General features: G+C 31.1%; 2 protein-coding genes across 4 annotated transcripts in view; one reads left to right on the top strand and one right to left on the bottom strand.

Annotated features, from left to right (window-relative positions):
* LOC124542949 (tyrosine-protein kinase Abl) overlaps window positions 1-269 on the top strand; it is a 37,301-nt gene extending 37,032 nt beyond the window's left edge. For both annotated transcript variants that reach the window (XM_047120902.1, XM_047120901.1), the window contains one exon: window positions 35-269. In XM_047120902.1, coding sequence (XP_046976858.1) covers window positions 35-38 — 4 coding nt within the window. In that variant the 3' untranslated portion in view covers window positions 39-269. The remainder of the gene's footprint in view (window positions 1-34) is intronic.
* Window positions 270-3,233: 2,964 nt separating this feature from the next.
* Window positions 3,234-17,145, bottom strand: LOC124543127 (alpha-tubulin N-acetyltransferase 1-like). Of its 2 annotated transcripts, none has more exons than XM_047121192.1 (7): window positions 16,895-17,145; window positions 15,741-15,893; window positions 12,862-13,033; window positions 11,908-12,062; window positions 9,995-10,082; window positions 7,681-7,724; window positions 3,234-4,733 (listed from the first exon to the last, which is right to left on the bottom strand). In XM_047121192.1, the coding sequence occupies exons 1-7, from the start codon at window positions 16,996-16,998 to the stop codon at window positions 4,400-4,402; spliced, it is 1,050 nt and encodes a 349-aa protein (XP_046977148.1). In that variant the 5' UTR covers window positions 16,999-17,145; the 3' UTR covers window positions 3,234-4,399. The 2 variants fall into 2 exon arrangements, with proteins under 2 accessions (XP_046977148.1, XP_046977149.1); XM_047121193.1 differs by having other exon boundaries at window positions 9,995-10,079.
* Between the last annotated feature and the right edge of the window lie 1,341 nt (window positions 17,146-18,486).

Below are 18,486 nucleotides of genomic sequence, written 5' to 3'. Positions count from 1 at the left end.
TACGTGATATATTTATTGCTCGTATTATTTTCAGATAAGAAGGGCGACGACCAGTGGGACCCACCTCCGCCGCGTCAGCGTCGACGAGCCATGCTGCAGTCACGCTAATGAACTCAAACTAATACGACTAAACAAGCGTCGACTGTAACAACCCTCACCTTACTTGACGTCAACACTCCTCAGTATCAAGACTTTAGCCCGCTTAACAAGACAAACCACCGTTTCCTGCTAATCAACGAGACTCGACTATCGACTATCGATTATCGACTATCGATTATCGACTATCGACACGTGGCTCGCTACTCGTTATTTATTATTACTAACGCAAACACGCCAAAGAAAATAACCCGTTCCATTTTGGAGACACTCTGCCGAGACAAGTTCCGTCGTATGATTACCATCAAATACTCTTGATTTAGATTTTAGACGTATGTGTTCTGAAAGATACGGTATAAGATATGTGGTATATTTATTGAATTGTAAGTACAAACGCTGAAAACTTTAACATTGCCGTCACAAAGTAAAGCAAAGGGTAGGTAGTTGACAAGTACAACCATTTCCCGGACTAAGTAATAAGTGTAACAATCCCTTTGGCAAGTATCATCTCTAAATATTAAGACTGACATTATAAAAAAAATCATCTACTTTCTAGTTTTTTTTTAAAAAAGGTATTTAATCTGCTTTATTTGAAACCTATCTCAAATATTTCGTTTAAACTAACTGAAATTGCTCGAGATTTACCCTTAAGTTAATGATAAATGGTTTCAATGAATTTATCAGCAGCTGATGAAATTTACAATATTATGAGTCAGTATTTAATTAATTTCAATCAATTTTAGACGTTAATAATATCAAATTTAAATAATTGAATACATTCCTTTACCAGTTCCATAAGAATTGTATTATTTCAAACGATTTAATACACTCGAAATAGTAATAGATTCTATAACTGTATAGTTCATTATTTTCAGTGCCAAATAATATATTTAGTATGTGACATAAGTGGCACGTTCGTGCCTGTGTAATATAACTTCGATTCTCCTCTATCTAACCGAACTTAACTTGGAGGCCAATAATTTGGTTCTAGGCAATGATATTCTAATAAACAGATATGTTATACCCATACTAAACAACAGAAAAAAGTGTGCCGCGCCGGGGACCGTTTATTTTAAATTTCGTTACAAGTAAAGAGGATAGCTTGATAAAAACAATAAGTAAAAGGGATAACTAGATGTTTTAATTACGCAAAACGTATTACTACATAATTATGATGTATTATAACGTATTAATGGCATAATTATGATGAAAACGATTAAAGGCAAACGTCCCAATTAGGACGTTTTCTAGTGTTCACTTTTTGCGCGTTAATGACATATCTGTTTACTAGAACATCATTGGTTCTAGGCTATGTGAAACTAATAATAGAATAAACTTCGACACTGTTATTTGTTACTTTACAAGTCTGTAGTCTCAGGTATAGCGAGTGTTGTAGCTGTAATCGTAAGCCATGCGCGGCGCCTCTAAAGGTCTAAAATTCACCTGAAACAGCGCTCTCGATTCCCGCAAAAATTCCTCATCGACTTCATCTACTTAAATATATTAACTGTATCGTGTATTAATCGCCATTTAGCATTTAATTCAATGTATTAATATGATAAAGTGTATTAGAATTTTCGACTTGGACCAATAAATATGCATTTTTGTTTTCGTTTTAAAACGGGCGTCGCTTTAATCGCCCGCGAGAGGGCAACGCTTGCGCCTTTGCGTTAAAGACTGACGTTGTGGATTGGTTCGTTTCAGGCCTATTAATTAAAATAAATTTTATATTGTATGTGGATACAGCGCGTCACAATTTACATACATCATTAGGAGCAGGTGCAATCTGATCGGTATTCAGTTTTTTTTTTTATATAATATATAACTTGAAAATAAAAATAATTTTTCAATGTTCTATTTAAGTTAGCGTACTGTGATACGGCTTTTAGAAATCGGTTTATTATGCTCAAAAAAATCTTTCAATATATATTCTCTTGTAATAAAATTCGTAGGGTCAGTCGATCAATAGGTAACAATTTATATTAAAGATTGTTAAGAATTATACTGACGTATGCTAGTCTTTATTATTATAATAAATGTATTACAATGTATAAGATTAAATATATATACGTAAGTTTTCTTGAATATATTTGCGTACAATTATTCACAATATTTTAATAATCATTATAAGATAAGTGTTTTGTATTAGACGGAGGGTATTTGTATTCTTGTGAAACTGAAATCATTCAATACCCATCGGGAAAGTTTTACCAAACGCATATTAACCTCCAAAGCTCTGTAGATATTGCTTACCATTTAGTCGCGAAAAATCACTTCGCTGAAGGCCATAGCCTATTGTACTCAAAACGTTTGCGTGTAGTGTAGCTCACTCTGAAAACAGTTTAGAAGCAAGAGGCCGGGGTGGCAAAGCTCAAGACGGATCGAATTTATAGAGGGCGGTTGAGGGGCGCGACCTTGTTTTGTAAGGCGTTCTTTTGTTGTATACACTGTCTCCTACGTAATGCTTTCTCGATTTAACTGTAATATAATATTTATGGTTGACATCTTATTTAATCCGGTATATTTGGAATATTGATTTAACAGTAGCGCATAAGTTTGTCTAGTTACAATTAAATCGTGAAATGAAATTGTTGAATTTATTGAATCAACACGAAGTATTGATATACCTAGTATCTAAAAACAGTAAGGGCGCTTTACATTCTAGTCACGCGAAAGTTGGAATTGAAGTAGGATTTGAAATGAACTGCATTCAGAGTGTTAACCAGTTTTATATTATTGTATGTCTATTATATATAGAAGAACTGTCCATTACATCAGTGATAAAGCTAATCATGCCATATCCTCAATTTCATAATTTGATCATATCATAGCTTATTTGTAATAGTATTATTAAATGTGGAGATTTCAACCTCGCTTGAATTGATGTTCGCTGGCAAGCTGTTATTATAATAGAAATAAAGTATTTGTGTATTGTCAAACCCATATCCTATTAACGAAATTCGATTTTCCCTCTTATTTCAACCGCCTTCTTTCCTTTATGTTTTTAGGTAATAGAATCCAAAGATAACATTCAGATGTCCAGCTGTAATGGAATTAATAAAATGTTTTCTTTATGAATCATTGTTTTTATTTCATTTATTGTGTAACCTTGAAAATAAAACGACAAATTTAGTAGCACGTTTTAATTAATAATAATTCGACATGTAAAAGAAATAACTATGGAACTATTTCATAGAAAGTGATTACATCTAAGCTGTCTAACATCGTATGAAATGACTTTGTATTAAAGATGCACACTTTGGCCGACTGTTATTACACCTATATTCTGTTGAAAACACGATGACGGACATTGACAAGGTAGAATGAGATATACATAAGGAACACCTATAAATCAAAGATTTTCCAGACGATTTTGTGCAAAAATTGTGAATAAAAAATACTTTTTTCATGTATTTTGGAAACGATCGAGTTATCAAATAGAATTCTTTGAATGATATTTAGCGAATGTAGTAATGACTTTAAAATATTTCAAAAAAATTTAATAACTTTACTTAACCAAAATGTTTTTATACTAACGATCCATCAAGCAAATGCGAAAATCGATAGTTTTTGGTCAACATCGATCATCAAGAGCAATGCATTAATTTTCGTCTTACATTTTATTCAGAAATATATGCAGGATAGTCTTACATATTCTGTTACCGAGAACATGGTCGGCAAGTAAAAACTTAATGACTTTTTTTCCTTTACATGATGATGCGAACAAAATATATCGATCTCTCAAGGTCACTGTTGTTTTGATGGCAATAGTAGCACTAAAAATGTTCAGTACCTATTATGAGATTTCGATTTCAATCTATATTTTGCAAGATTATTATTTATTCAAAAGTATTTTCAGTTTTGCAAACAAAAACATTCTTCTTATGTCCCATACTAGCATTAATTCCGTGCACACATCTATCTGAGATACTTTCCCAAAGCTACAAGTGCATGGAGGCTACAAAGAGTTTTAACGTCAATTTGACTTTCGATTACGATCATTTTAGAAGCCAATTTTTAAAAAAGCCTTAATCATTTAAGCTTTAATTACCGCTTACAACTTTAACCTTATAGTAACGTCTTTCTAAATAAAAATGGAAGATATATCCGTTAACAAGAAAACTATATTAAAAACATAACAGCAATCGAGTTGAATATAGGCCCGTAGTGTAAACAGAAACTCGAGGTTAAATCTAAAGCGCGTTATGACGTTGAGCGATACGATTACGATATATAAGAAAACATGAAGTAGGTAATTATACCGGCGTGGCGAAGGTGCCACAGCTGTGGTTAGCTGGTTGTCTTACCACAGTTTGTTGTGGTAAAACTTAACGTCGAAGTATCCGCGGTCGGTTAGCTGCGAGTCGCGGTGCGAGGTGGAGCCGGCCGGGGAGAGCGCGACCGGGGCGGGGGACTCCGACACCGGCTCCACTTTGAGCGACGACGGCCTCTCGGGACTCTTCTGAAGTTCGGCCACCTCTTCGATGCCTGGCTTAGCGTCCTCTGCTTTAGTATCATTCGTTTCGTTATTTTCATTTTTAATATCGTTTATGTGAACGTCAGCTACAAGCTGTTCTATATCAGTTACGGCGGCGCCATTTTTTTCAGTATCAGGGCCCCCAGATGTAGGTGTTGTCCTTTTCGAAGAAAAAATTAATACAGACGTTAGAATTACATTTACCATTTCATAAAAAAATATAAAAAAAAAAATAATAAAAAAGAAAGAAAAAAAAAAACAAAAATTTAAATGTAAGATTTTATTTAAATTAGTTTTTAAAACACTATAATTTTGTGCAACTTTATTTTCATAAGCCCATATACAATACCTTATCTACCGATAAATGCTCTTCGGAATTGTATACGTAAATATATTATAAATTTGGTAAACTTGACATCTCAACAACTAAATATATAATACAAATGGTGTCACATCCGACACAAATTACAAAAAGGCATATTAATATTATCACAGTGCATTAGAATAGTTAAATAAGTTTCGTGTTTCAATAAAACTAACATTACTTTAAGGTGATAAAACAAAAATGAATAAAATGAAGATTTGATACAAGCTGTGGCGCGTGACATTCGTATAAAATAAAATCTTACTGATTAAGGCTTTCTAAGTCATTTTTATATACATTTAAGTCAACAAAACATCCAAAGGAATCATTAAGTAATAAAAAATAACACAATTCGTATATAAATCTAAAATTTGGTTAATCAAGTTCTAATTTTAATATCATTTTGGGAATGTTGACCATATTAGTAGTTACAAAAAAATGTTAATTTTAAATTAATAATACGTCTTGAATTTTCATATTTGAGTAAATAAAGGAAGATATAGTTTACTTGGAGATGTAAAACAAAATAAGTTACGAAATCGAAATAATAATTAAATATCAAATTTAATCGGTCGATTAATGTCCGATGTTATAACCAATAAATATTAAGACATTGGTTTAGTAGAATTTAAAAATAATTCATAATTAACTTATAAAATTTATGTTGATTTATCAAATTATCCATAAATTTAATATTTCTAGTGTCAACAGCCTTATTAATATTAAAAATTATGAGATGCGTGCAATTAAGTTTAGCGTTAAGCAAATTGAGTAAGTAGTGTTCCACAATTGATAATTAATGAGTATTGGTTGTGGAACATATCATATTTAATGATCACAACTTAAATAAAAAAAAAATGATATAAAAGAATTTTGTAAAGAATACTATGAGAGTCGTTATAATAACAAAAAAAAATTAAAGAAAATACGTTGAAAACAAAATAAAATTGCAAATTAATAATATATTAATTTTTTTTAAATAATTCTTAATTCATTTAATTCACATGCCATAGTTATTGACTCATCATGTTTAATTCTGCGTCATATTAAATTATTTGATTTGGTATTGAATAAATATTGGATGAGTCGTTTAAATATAGAATGTTCTATTAAAAAAAAAACTTGTTTTTTTTTTTGGCAAAGAACACGACAATGTATATTTACACAAGAAACAATTAAACAGCCGAACTTTTGTTTGGCTGTCCTTGAATTAAATAATTTACAGAAAGTTAAATTTAATTCATCTTTGATCATCTGTAAAGGTTTAAAACCTGATAAATATTTGAACCGATCTCACTTATCTTACTGATAATTTAAGAGGTTCTGCAAAGATGCTTCCTTTTAACAAAACGCATTATCAATAAGACTCTCTTATGTTATGTTACAACCGTGTTAATGTAGTTTTGTATGTTGTCTTATTTTTCAAAATCATTTACGTATCTCGATAATTTTTTAAACAAATAAATTATTAACAACAATTTAAATAAATCTAAAATGCAAGATCATGTTACTCTTAAAGCGAATACATTAAATAATAACTCATAAATAAAAATGAAAAAAAAAAGTCATTCAAAAGGAAAGTGCTTCTCTGTGTTCCAGGTCATTTCTCTTCTGTCCATGAAGCTGAAAGCAACCAAATAAAAATAACATAAAAACGAAAAATTAAATAAACAATAAAAAATTAAATTTTAGCAAACGAACAAATAATAATTAAAAAATATATTTTAAGCCAATGTGAATATTATTAAGGATATAATTTGGCGACGTTACATCTCGAATAAAACCTTAATAATCAGTCGCAAACTTATTGCAACGGCAACAGTAAGCCCTGACCACTTACCATCAATAATATTTGAGAGATGGTAAAAATTTAATGATCGTTTAATTATATAAAAGAAATCGTAAACAATCTTGCGATTCTTCTCAAAGTCCGATGTCATGTGTCAAAATGCCTCATAATTATGTATATCATTAAAATTATAAGTAATTTTTAATCAAACAAAACATAGCAAAACATTCGAAAGGGCAAGCTGAATATGAATTGATTGATGCGATCGAGACCTTTGATTAAATACAGCATTGATCATTACTCATATGAATAAATAATAAAGGCACGCATTTTGAAGATTGTTAGGTATTTTACATCGGGTTCAATAAACACCCATGTTCCTATAAAACCATAATATAACCATACCATACAACCATAATCATTCGTATGTATAGTAATTCTCGGGGCCAATTCTACTAACAAATTGTCAGTTTATCGCAATAGAATCGAGAAGTATAATCGATGCCCATCAACCGAGTAGCTATTATAGCTACATCGCAACGATCGAGTTGCAGTTCGGTATAAATTGGATCGGAATACCTTCGATATCGTATTGTAACCGTAAATTGTACTATAGCCTAGTCCAATGGACGTAAAAAAAAAATAAAAGTTCCTTCGAATTACGTGCGATTTCCTAATAACTCAAATATACGACTATTATACATATCCATATTACACATAATTACTTTTTTCCAAATCTATTGTGAATATCGGAGATTAATCAATCTTTCAATCAACTTTATGCTTGTTATGGTTGGAATATCAGTACTATTCGTCACTTGCGATTGAGGTGATATATTTTTTGTGAGGAATCGCCGAAATAGCGGAGCTTAGCATCGAGCGAGTATCATTAGTACTACGTTAGTAGAATTGGCCCCTATACTGAGCATATAAATATATACAATTATACCTTACCCATTGTTTGTGTCTTGATAACCAGAACCACCGCCGTGAATTACCTAAAAAAATAAAAAATAAACATGTACATGACAGCAAATATCAAAGACAAACTAACTAATCAACTGAAAATTTATTTTTACGAGTACGAGCACAACGCCGAAAGAAGGGGTAGAGATATATTTGCAAAAATAAAATACTATTAAATTTAATGATAAATAATTGGAGAGACTTCTGTTCCCCGAAAGTGGGTATCATAGATTTAGCTAAATCTACATTAATAGTTATCCAATTAATTTGAAGATAAGATGAACTAATAGATTTCGAATCAGCAAAAATCTTGCTTTTTTCCTGTCGAGTTATCGTCTTGAAAGACTGGTAGTGGTCATGATGTCATTTGTGGCTCGCTTGACCTTGCGTCTCCACTCGAAGGCTGCCTTTCCTTCACACTCGTGTCATAACATGGACGGATCAGATAAAATCCTCAATGAAAATCCGATTGCGTTTATTTCCATCGTGGATTCCATCGGATCCATTCATCGCACGAGTAATCTGCCGTCCACTGGTGTTGCACCATTATTTTGGCTAACTCATATTGTAGATAGAGCTAGATGCTTCAAAAAATGTATCACTATAATTCTTTTAATATTATTATAAATTATAATGATGACTAACGTTGTGACTTTAAGAAATATTAAGTATTCCTGACAACGCTAATGCGCCACCATTTGTTTTTAGGAATAGGTTTGCGGACGAGCATATGGGCCACCTGATGGTAAGTGGTCACCATCACCCATAGACAATGACGCTGTAAGAAATATTAACTATTCCTTACATCGTCAATGTGCCACCAACCTTGGGAACTAAGATGTTATGTCCCTTGTGCCTGTAGTTACACTGGCTCACTCACCCTTCAAACCGGAACACAACAATACTGAGTACTGTTATTTGGCGGTAGAATAACTGGTGAGTGGGTGGTACCTACCCAGACGGGCTTGCACAGAGCCCTACCACCATCCTTGGGAATTATGACTAAGCGTGAGATTATGATGACTGGGTGGTACCTATCCAGACAGGCTTGCATAAAGAGATAAATATAGGTATAGAGACAGAAAATGAGAAGGAAGATGAATTTTGTCCATTGAATAGTAACAACTTCTGAATAATCCCAGCAATTTAAGAGGTTAGTCTAGGATTTAAAAAAAAAATGTTCTTTTGAATCTTGTAACGTCAAAATGGTGTCATAAAAGATTATGATCTATAAATAACTACCTAACCTTATTGAATAATTTTTATAATATACTTGCAGCAGGAAACCGTAATTATCCCGAAGAAAACCACCAAACTTATACGAATTAGAGGCACCGAATTACACGCATTAAGCAATCGGTATTTATGTACCGGTAAATCCAGGTTCTCGTAAAAATATCTTATAATACATTTATTTTCAGATCAGTTTTTTCAGCTATTTCCAAAAATTGTCGTTTGTAAGTGCAAATCGCAATTTACGAAATGTTCGGTTATGCGTGGTTTGAGGTAATTATAAATTAAGGTTTAAGATATCTCAATAACATGGAATGAAGCGATAAATTGTAATTTCCATGCGATTACTTGAAAATGATTTGCACGGAAGTTTTAATACGACTGTTTGGGCGAGCGTGCTACCAAAACCAATTTGTAGTGGGAAAATTTTGTTGGATAAAGTGGCTTGCATTTACAATAAATGGCTTTGATTCAATTGCATATTATCAAGGGGTGGATTTAGAAATTGGTTCGAGAAGCAGATGTGTTGGGAGATTAGAATAGAAACAACAACAACAATAACAACAGCCTGTAAATTCCCACTGCTGGTCTAAAGGAAGAAAGGCTGGGAGAGGAGGCTCTCCCTTTGAGGAGGAGTTTGGAACATATTCCACCACGCTGTTCCAATGCGGGTTGGTGGAATACACATGTGGCAGAATTTCTATGAAATTTGTCACATGCAACCTGCATCAACCTCACGATGTTTTCCTTCACCGCTGAGCACGAAATTATAAAGACAAATTAAGAACACGAAACAGCGGTGCTTGCCTGGTTTTCACCGCAATCATCGTTTAAGTTGCACGCGTTTTAACCACTGGGCCATCTCGATTCAATCGACAAAATCATGAGACTAATCTAGAAGGCTGCGTGCTCTATAGATCGAATTACTGATAGATTTGTCGGTGGTATAAAGTTCCCACCATACCGATTGATTTAATTCTTACAGATAGGTCTTAATAAAACGTCATGTCGGCATTTTATAACAATACTTTGTAGTTTATACAAATACAGAAGAAAATCGAATACTCACTGTAGCGATAGCTGAGACCGGCTTGTGAGCCGCGAAGCGCCCGACGGCCGGTGTTGCCACGGGAGTTGTGTGTCCCGACTTACTGCTGCTGAGGACAAGTGTCGGTTACTAAATAATTCTCAGATTGTACAAGTTATAGTACAACACAACTAAGATGTAGCATCGGCAAATTCAATAAAGCCGATTACAGCCGATTTATACAACTAATAGAAATAGCTCCCTGTGGCGCCTTTCGACGCTATCGTGGCTATAGATTCTCGCGTCAGTTCAAATCGAGAAAGCAAGTGCATGTAAAGCGACCTGTAAAATTGACGAATATATTAAGGGATAGCGTACTTAATTTGGATGTGATTGGTTTTACGAATTTTGCCGATGCTACATCTAAGTTGTGTCATACTATACTTTGTATGATACATGACGATCGATAGATACATATGTATTTTAAAAACAATACATTATTCAAGGGGGAATTGATTTATATCTGTTGCACTAGCAACAAAATTATCGCGCTGATATTGACATTTAGGACTTCAAACATTTTATTTTCAGCTTATTTAAACTTTAAAAATTATTTTATTCTCAATTTGATTTTTTTTTTTCAAATTACATTTGTGACAATACTGCTGTATAGATTTTTAATAATATTACTTTGCATGTACTATTAATATGTATGTATTTCTGTAAACAAATTGAGATGATTATATTTACCGCTCTCCTTTGCATTTTATGACCTAAACAAGATGATTTAATCTCTAACAACTTTTTGGTCAGATTTTAAAAATTGGTTTCTTATCGAACTTTTAGAAAATAAAATATACATTCGATCCTGTATTGCCAACATGATAAATAATTCAAGTAGCACAAACACATTTCTTTTCGAATTTTTATGTTATAAATGGATAATCTGAGATGTTATTAAAAAATAAAAAACAGAATGAAATGAAATCATTGACTTATAGAAATAAATCAACCGAAAAAGAAACTTTTTCGTCTTATTTTATTGACAACGGTACAGTCTTTATTAAATGTTTGACACTTAGTTTTTTTTTTTAAATATATACAATTAAAGTTGATCTTATCTGTATTTTAACATTGTCATCATTCCGTGGCTATAGCACATCAAAAACTTTTTTGTGTTTTACGAATAATCATCGTTTTAAATTATTACTATGTTTAAATGACTTAAAAGCATCAAAATTTTCGAAACAATTTTTTTCTGCCACTTCTAAATTATGCCTCATTAATAATCCTACTTTGCGTAATACGAAGCGTTTCTTAAATATAGTATAAGTTATTTTGAATGAACAGACTAAGCCCTGTAACGCTTTGTGGACATTTTGAGAGATCATGACTCACGAGTAGTGGGGAACGGAGAGTGTTATAATAAGTTACTGGATAGTCTAAGTTTATGAAGCTCGCTTAACCAATTGTATACATTATGACGATAATACATATAAGATAATAGACTGCTTAAAATTATATAATAGAATATTACTTATTTTATTAGTAATCTTGAGTACTTATTTATTTTTATAAATGGCAATAAGGTAAATATTAAATATTTTCAGTTCTTAAGAACGCCAAATTATCTTTAAAACTTTGTCACGGTGTTTTGGACACAGTTGCTATAAAGATTATTGATTGCCGTTAACTGTCCCAGAAAGTGTTAAGTTCACTTTATACTTTGGATTAGTACTTTTTTTTCTAACAAAGTATAATATTATAAAAAATAGAAAAGCATATGTACATTGCTGCTAAGATATCTATTACCTTGGTTATAAAACTTATTTATGATATTACAGAAAATATACATATTTCCAAAAACTTATAATGGAGGTATGATACTTTCAAAGATATAGTTTTATACGATTGAGATGGTCGCCACCAAAAAAACGATACATTTGTGAACTTACCTTACTTGTTGCACTCCCGCAAAGAATTGCGGCGAAACAGCGAAATTGTTCTTTTGGTGCATTAAACGCTCGATGCCGTAGTTCTTGCGCAGAAATTGCTCCATCTTCGGCGAGGGACCGTCTATTGCGAGCTTTTCGGCTGATGTGTTCAAATCCTACAACCAATCATATCGTCATTATCATTATATATACCGAGCAATTCAGACTTACGACAATAACTATAAGTTACAGTTATCAGTTACGGGGTATTTACCATGTTCTTTATTTTTACCCATTGGAACTCGAAATTTCGACATTATCTACGAATGTCTTGTAAAAATAAAAACATGGTAAATATCCCGTAAGTAATAACTGTAATAATAAAAATAACCACGTTAATTTAAAAATATCTATAAGTTACCCTTGACTAATACTATTGATATTAATTCCTTGTTTACTCGACAACATTAGTCACTATAGTAACTAGAATGCTCCATGGGTTTCTAAGCAGAAACAGATTAAAAAAGGTCCCCAAAGTTAGGTACGGTTTGACATGGCTTAAATATTGAACACAGCTTAAAAATGTTCCCCAAAGTTATTATTAGGTAGCGTTTACAACAACAGCCTGTAATTTCCCTTAGGCTAAGGCCTCCTCCTTTGAGAAGAAGGTATGCAACATATTCTACCACGGTGCTCCAATGCGGATTGGTGGATTCACATGTGACAGAACTTCGTTGAAATTAGACACATGCAGGTTTCCTCACGATGTTTTCCTTCACCTCTGAGCACGAGATGAATTATAAACACAAATTAAGCACATGAAATTCATTGGTGCTTGCCTGGGTTTGAACCCGCAAACATCGATTAAGATGTACGCGGTCTAAAGACTAGGCCATATCGGCTCTTGGGTAGATTTAGTAAGGTTTAAAAAACAATTGAAAACGTATTAATTTAAAGAAATAGCGTTAAACATACTGTTAGCATGTGATCGAAGAGTATCTTCCCGTAGCCGTGCCTCTGTCGATCTGGTAGCACGTAGAAGTCGAGAACGCAGAGAGGTTCCACCTCGCAAACCTTGTCACGTTCGTCGAAAAGGAACAGATGCTTCTGGCCGACTTTCAGTAATCCTATTACATCACCGTTCCCCCTGCGAACAAATACTTCGAATTTTATTTACATTTCTTATAAGTTCAGTTTTTTTTTATAAATCTGTGGCCTGGTGTTAAAAGAGCCTATTGTAAATAGAAACAATGAACGGATGTTGGTTGTTTTGTATAAAATAAAATAGATATCGGTACTGTTGAACTTATTCAGTTTTAGCAATGGTAATTTTTTTTTTATATTTTACTCAAAACATGTAGGCCCTTTTATGACTGGGTCTCAGTAATAAAATAGATTTTGTATGAAATTGAGATTAGAAGTTTACATAAGAAAATAATTCGCATTAGAAAAGACTAAATAGCGCTTAGTAAGAATTTGCAAAATTATTTAAAAATAATGTAGTTATAGTCTTGTCGACGTCTTACCAGTTATAAGGTCTACTAAATAACTGTTTAACGTTGCCATAAATTACTCGCATGTTATTCGCCAATTAGTATAATGTGTCAAATGACGCAAGCGTTTTTACAAAATAAACTTTGATTTTCGCCTTATATTATTACAATTCTTATGAAACGATCGAACGATTGGGTCTAATTGATTTTTTTAATTAGATAAATTAGAAATCCGTGGAAGTTTCAGCGTAGGTACTGTAGTAAGAAAAGGTTCGTCACTTCAAGATCTATTTTCGTGTGCTCAATATTAGCGATAATCCGCTTTGCCGATCGAGAATGACATATTGCGTCGTAATAATTAGATGTTTAGATTTAAAAGGTACGAAGAGTTTACGACTTGATAAAGGAATTAATTTGAAAACTGACGAAGGTTTTCTTACTCTGACTGTAGTGCATGTAATTTGCTAGCGAGTATAAAAAAAAGATGGAAAATTTTCACGATGTTTACTTGAGAGAGCATTTTAATATTACAATTACGTTATGCTGGTTGGCCATGGCGTAAAAAAATTATGTCTAAGTCACACCTCACAGAACATCAAGTATGCGGGATCATAGACTTGGTTACGCTTGAAAAAAGTGTGACAAAAATGTTCACAAAACAAAAAAAACCTTTTTTTGACATTCTAAATTCAAAAATATAAATTTTATATTAATTGTAAAGCATAGTTATGACCTTCGCGACGTTTTACTTCGATATAATTAATTTGAAAGCATGTTTGTTCGAATGTCCTTCATTTTCGAACAAAAGGGCGGATTATTTACAATGAAATAATAGAATTACTTCGTGATACAATACATAACAAATAAATAGAATATTTTATGTATGGATATATTTTTAATTAATTAGTCGAAAAAAATTGCAAAGCGCTTTTACACTGATTTTGTATAAAAGAAAGTCTCGAAAACGGTACTATTTAAGTATTAACATAACATTTCGAGAGTTAACAGTCTAGTTCTAAAATAGTTTTTAATTGAAATAACAGTTAATTTTCCGAAAAAAAAAAAATTCAACATAATCGCAATTATAAGCTTATTTATGAATCATTCGCATTGCATACTATACATACTACTTATAATAAGCGAGCGTACACAAGTATTTATATGCTTTGTAAATATATATGTAATAAACAACAATGTGTTTGAGGTGTTTGAAGGTGAACATAATTTCTTTATCGCTAGTTTGGGGCGTAAGTAAGCAGCTGTCGAAATACCAAAATTTGAAACGAGACATGCAATCTATTGTGTTGACTGCCCGCAATGCGGATATCGATGCGGTTATCAAACGTCTTCGACGCGACTTATATTTCATAAGTCAATTTTTCAAGTAAAAAATTCTGTAAAAGTTTTTACTTAATAAAGTGACTTATGATTATGACTTAACTTTTGTAGCTTTTCAATTTATACGACAGAATTAGAATTGGAATATTAATATTGATTCGAATTGAAGTTTTCTTCTTAAGATATTCTATTAAAGGACAAATTATATTCATTATAATTGTAAATGACCAAATGATAAAGCATTTTTGACCAATTATATCTTTTACAATTTATCATTAAATAATTATTACTCCAAAATATTATAACAGACTTAATTCAAGAAAAATAAGTTATTAATTAAAATAAATATACATGCAATGTAAATTATAGAGTATTCCATGTGATATGTATATTATACATGAGCTTTGTGCAAGGCATTTGGGTGATACCGTCCACTTATCATAATTATAGTATGCTATCACCAAACAGCTATACTTAGTGGGGTTTCCCATTGGAAGGGTTTGAGTAAGCCAGTGTACGGGTCCAAAAGCCATAACATCTTAGTACCCAAGATTGATAGCGCACTGGTGAGCTATGATTAATATATCTTATAGCAGTAATGTCTATGGGCAGTGATGACTGCTTATTGTCAATGTTTACATACCTATGTTACATACCATACATAAACAATTACTACTATTTATTAGTTAATATATATTAATGATATAGATAGTCATTGTGCTGTTTAAATAGGGAAATTTGAATAAATGACATAAAGCATTAGCTATTTTGCAGAACTTGATAACTTGAAATCTATTACTTAGTAAAAGAACATATACACAAAACAATTTCATACATATTTTGTTGAAGCACCAAACAAACAAAACATTTTTTTTATGTGTAGACACTGAATTAATTGTATTATTCATGTATCTAACAGCAATTAATCTAGGTAATACTATCTATTATAAAATATATACTGTATTATAAATATATATGTATTTATTGTCATTCATACAACTTAAAATCTGATGTGCTACATACCCTTTGGCTTGGAAATCTTTCAGCAAGTATAAGATGTGTGTCGGTGAGTTGCGTAGTTTATAGGCTGTTGTTATCACTTTATTTAGCCCTTGAGCTTGTGCTGATTGTTCACCGAGGAAGTTGATCAATTTTGACAAACTGTCTTGCATCACCCTAAAACATAGATAGGTAGGTAGAACTCTGTCATACAAACATTGCATTTTGTATATAAACATTGTATTGTTTAATTGTAAAGGCTACCCGTTACATTATTTAATTAATATCTAATATAATTTCACTTATCAGCATGATTTTTCAATACTTTGAATTACATGTCTGTTCATTAAAATAACCTTATGAATCAATCATATTTTAAATAAAAATAAGAAAAATGATGTCTCTAGCATATTTATATGAAAGTTACTTTAGTTTGGTTAAAATCTTACTATCCTACTTTGGTTTAGTCATAGAAATAAAACATTAAATTGAAATCTGAGAGATCTTGAGAATTTTTGAATTTTCTAGGTTTGCTATGCTATTATATTCGACAAATGTTAATTTATTGTGATATGTTACCGGAGTAGTTCTAACTGATCACAGTGACTGCCATCAATGGAAGAAATAAATAATCCATGGAGAATATTATACAATAGATTTCATTACATGGTTAAAACTAAATTTATCCTTATATCTTGACACCAATATGTACAAACAAATTTATCGCAAATCAACAACCTCTATATTTCAATTCATATTATTTGAATCCAAATAGTAAGTAAATAATTTATTTAACATTTCAAGAATTTTCAAAGAAATGTAATATTTTCCATTCATTTGCTATCTTTATATATAGAAAGTAAGCATATACAAATGTATTTTTATTATATTTTTTCTTTGATAGTAAAGCAGTTTGAGGTAAATGTTTACAACAAGGTTGTTTTTCTATACATGGATGAAATATAGTTGATCTCTATGCAAGCATCGCCTTAAGATCTAAGTCAAAGCCTATTAAGGATTTAAGATAAAAAAGTTTAAGAAAATAACCTTGAGTAGGCGTGTCCCTATTAAATAGATTAAGATAAAATCTTAATGATAAATACTGGAGACAATATGTGAAAATCAAAACTTAAATTAAAAATAGGTGATTTATTGAATTTATGATTTTTTTATCATACCTCACACTTCGTACATCTCCCTGAAATCCGGGCGGGATCAATGTGTAATTTAATTTTGTAATTTTATCAGTCAGGATCTCATTGACGGGGGCTATCCACTCCATTTTTTTTAATTGTAAGAGAAACTATTGATACAATATAATAAATAGTATATTAATGAATAGTTTAATAAAAATATAAGAAATTTTTGATCATCACTTTTGTTGGATCGTGGGTTAGCGAATAGCGAATACGAATAGCGATTAGTGACAGGGCTGCCAACTTATAGAATATTTTATCCTAATTTACATTTTTACCTATCTATGCTTGAAAAAAAAGGACAAATGTTTAGCTTAAATTCAATAATTCAAAATGAGAAATACTAATATTATTCATTTCGTTTAATATCCACAAAATATATTTTTTTAAATTGTCATAGAATAATAATTTACTATTAATATCATGCATACAAAAGTGATACCATATGACAAAATAATAAAATAAGAAACAACCGATTGAAATAGGGTTAATTATTAAATTATTGTCACCACGAAGCTGTTATTTAAAACAATGTTTTTTAGTGTAAAATTAAAAATTACGATTTATTTGGTTTAGATAGTTAAATTTCGTACGGGCATGTATTTCTGATTTATAATAATATAAAATTTTATGGTAGATGTTTTATTGTTTTCATCTGGATTTATGAATAGATTATTTCAACGCCTTTTTATACAAATAAATATATTTTTAACAAAATATTTTATTTTCGCGATATATGTTCTAAACCTGTTGTTGTGTAGAATTATAATTAGATGTGCAGCCAACGTCTGTATGATCCCTAGTGTTTCAAGTATATTATTATGAAAAATTAATATTATGCCTTAACTAAAATTATAAACTAGGTTTAGAATATGAACATCGTATATATTTTTATTTTTAAATATATATTTTTTTGTCTAAATTATCAGCACCTTACATACCATTTGAATAAAATAAGTACTTACGCAGTAATATAAATAATTTAACAGCAACTTTGATCAAACAAATATTGTTCAGTTATCGAATACTAAAAAATACTTAATAGAAGTTTTACCCTGTCTTAACAATTAAATGCGAAATTTTGGATGAATTTATGTTTTTATATTCAAATAAAAAAAATATTTTAGCATAAAATTTTTGATTAATAAAAGTTGTAAATTTTTTATTCTTCTTATTTCATACTATGTTTACATAATTTATTATAAGGTAAGGTGTTATAATTTTGATGATGCTTTGACTGTTACTTCAAGGTCTAAGTATTTGAACAGCAAATACCTAGTTATCGTTATCATAGTAAAAAGCAGTTATTTTAATATTTCAAACAAACACTCCAATTTTATTATATGTATGTATACCTAGGTATAGAATTATAAATATTTCGGTTATATCTTTTAGTAATATCACATGTTCAAGTCAGGATTCAGATTATTACATCCGACGTTAGCAAGTAAGTAAGGTATAACCGAGAATCGATTTTTGTGCTATTTCAACTAATGCTAGTAAAAAATGATTAAGTAATAAGAATTTTAACTCACATAAAAATCCCTGACAATAAGTGCGAAAAATATTGAGAT

The sequence above is a fragment of the Vanessa cardui genome, chromosome Z (genome assembly GCF_905220365.1).
Source record: "Vanessa cardui chromosome Z, ilVanCard2.1, whole genome shotgun sequence".
Taxonomy (NCBI): domain Eukaryota; kingdom Metazoa; phylum Arthropoda; class Insecta; order Lepidoptera; family Nymphalidae; genus Vanessa; species Vanessa cardui.
This window is presented reverse-complemented; position numbering and strand designations above follow the sequence as displayed.

Bases quoted from the DNA above. Each gene is read 5' to 3' on its own strand.
- LOC124543127 (XM_047121192.1), bottom strand. From the start codon at position 16,998: ATGGAGTGGATAGCCCCCGTCAATGAGATCCTGACTGATAAAATTACA. The intron at 12,063-12,861 runs GTATGTTTAACG...GATTGGTTGTAG, and splicing joins TCTTCGATCACATGCTAACA to GATTTGAACACATCAGCCGA. The intron at 7,725-9,994 runs GTGAGTATTCGA...TTATTTTTTTAG, and splicing joins CGGTCTCAGCTATCGCTACA to GTAATTCACGGCGGTGGTTC.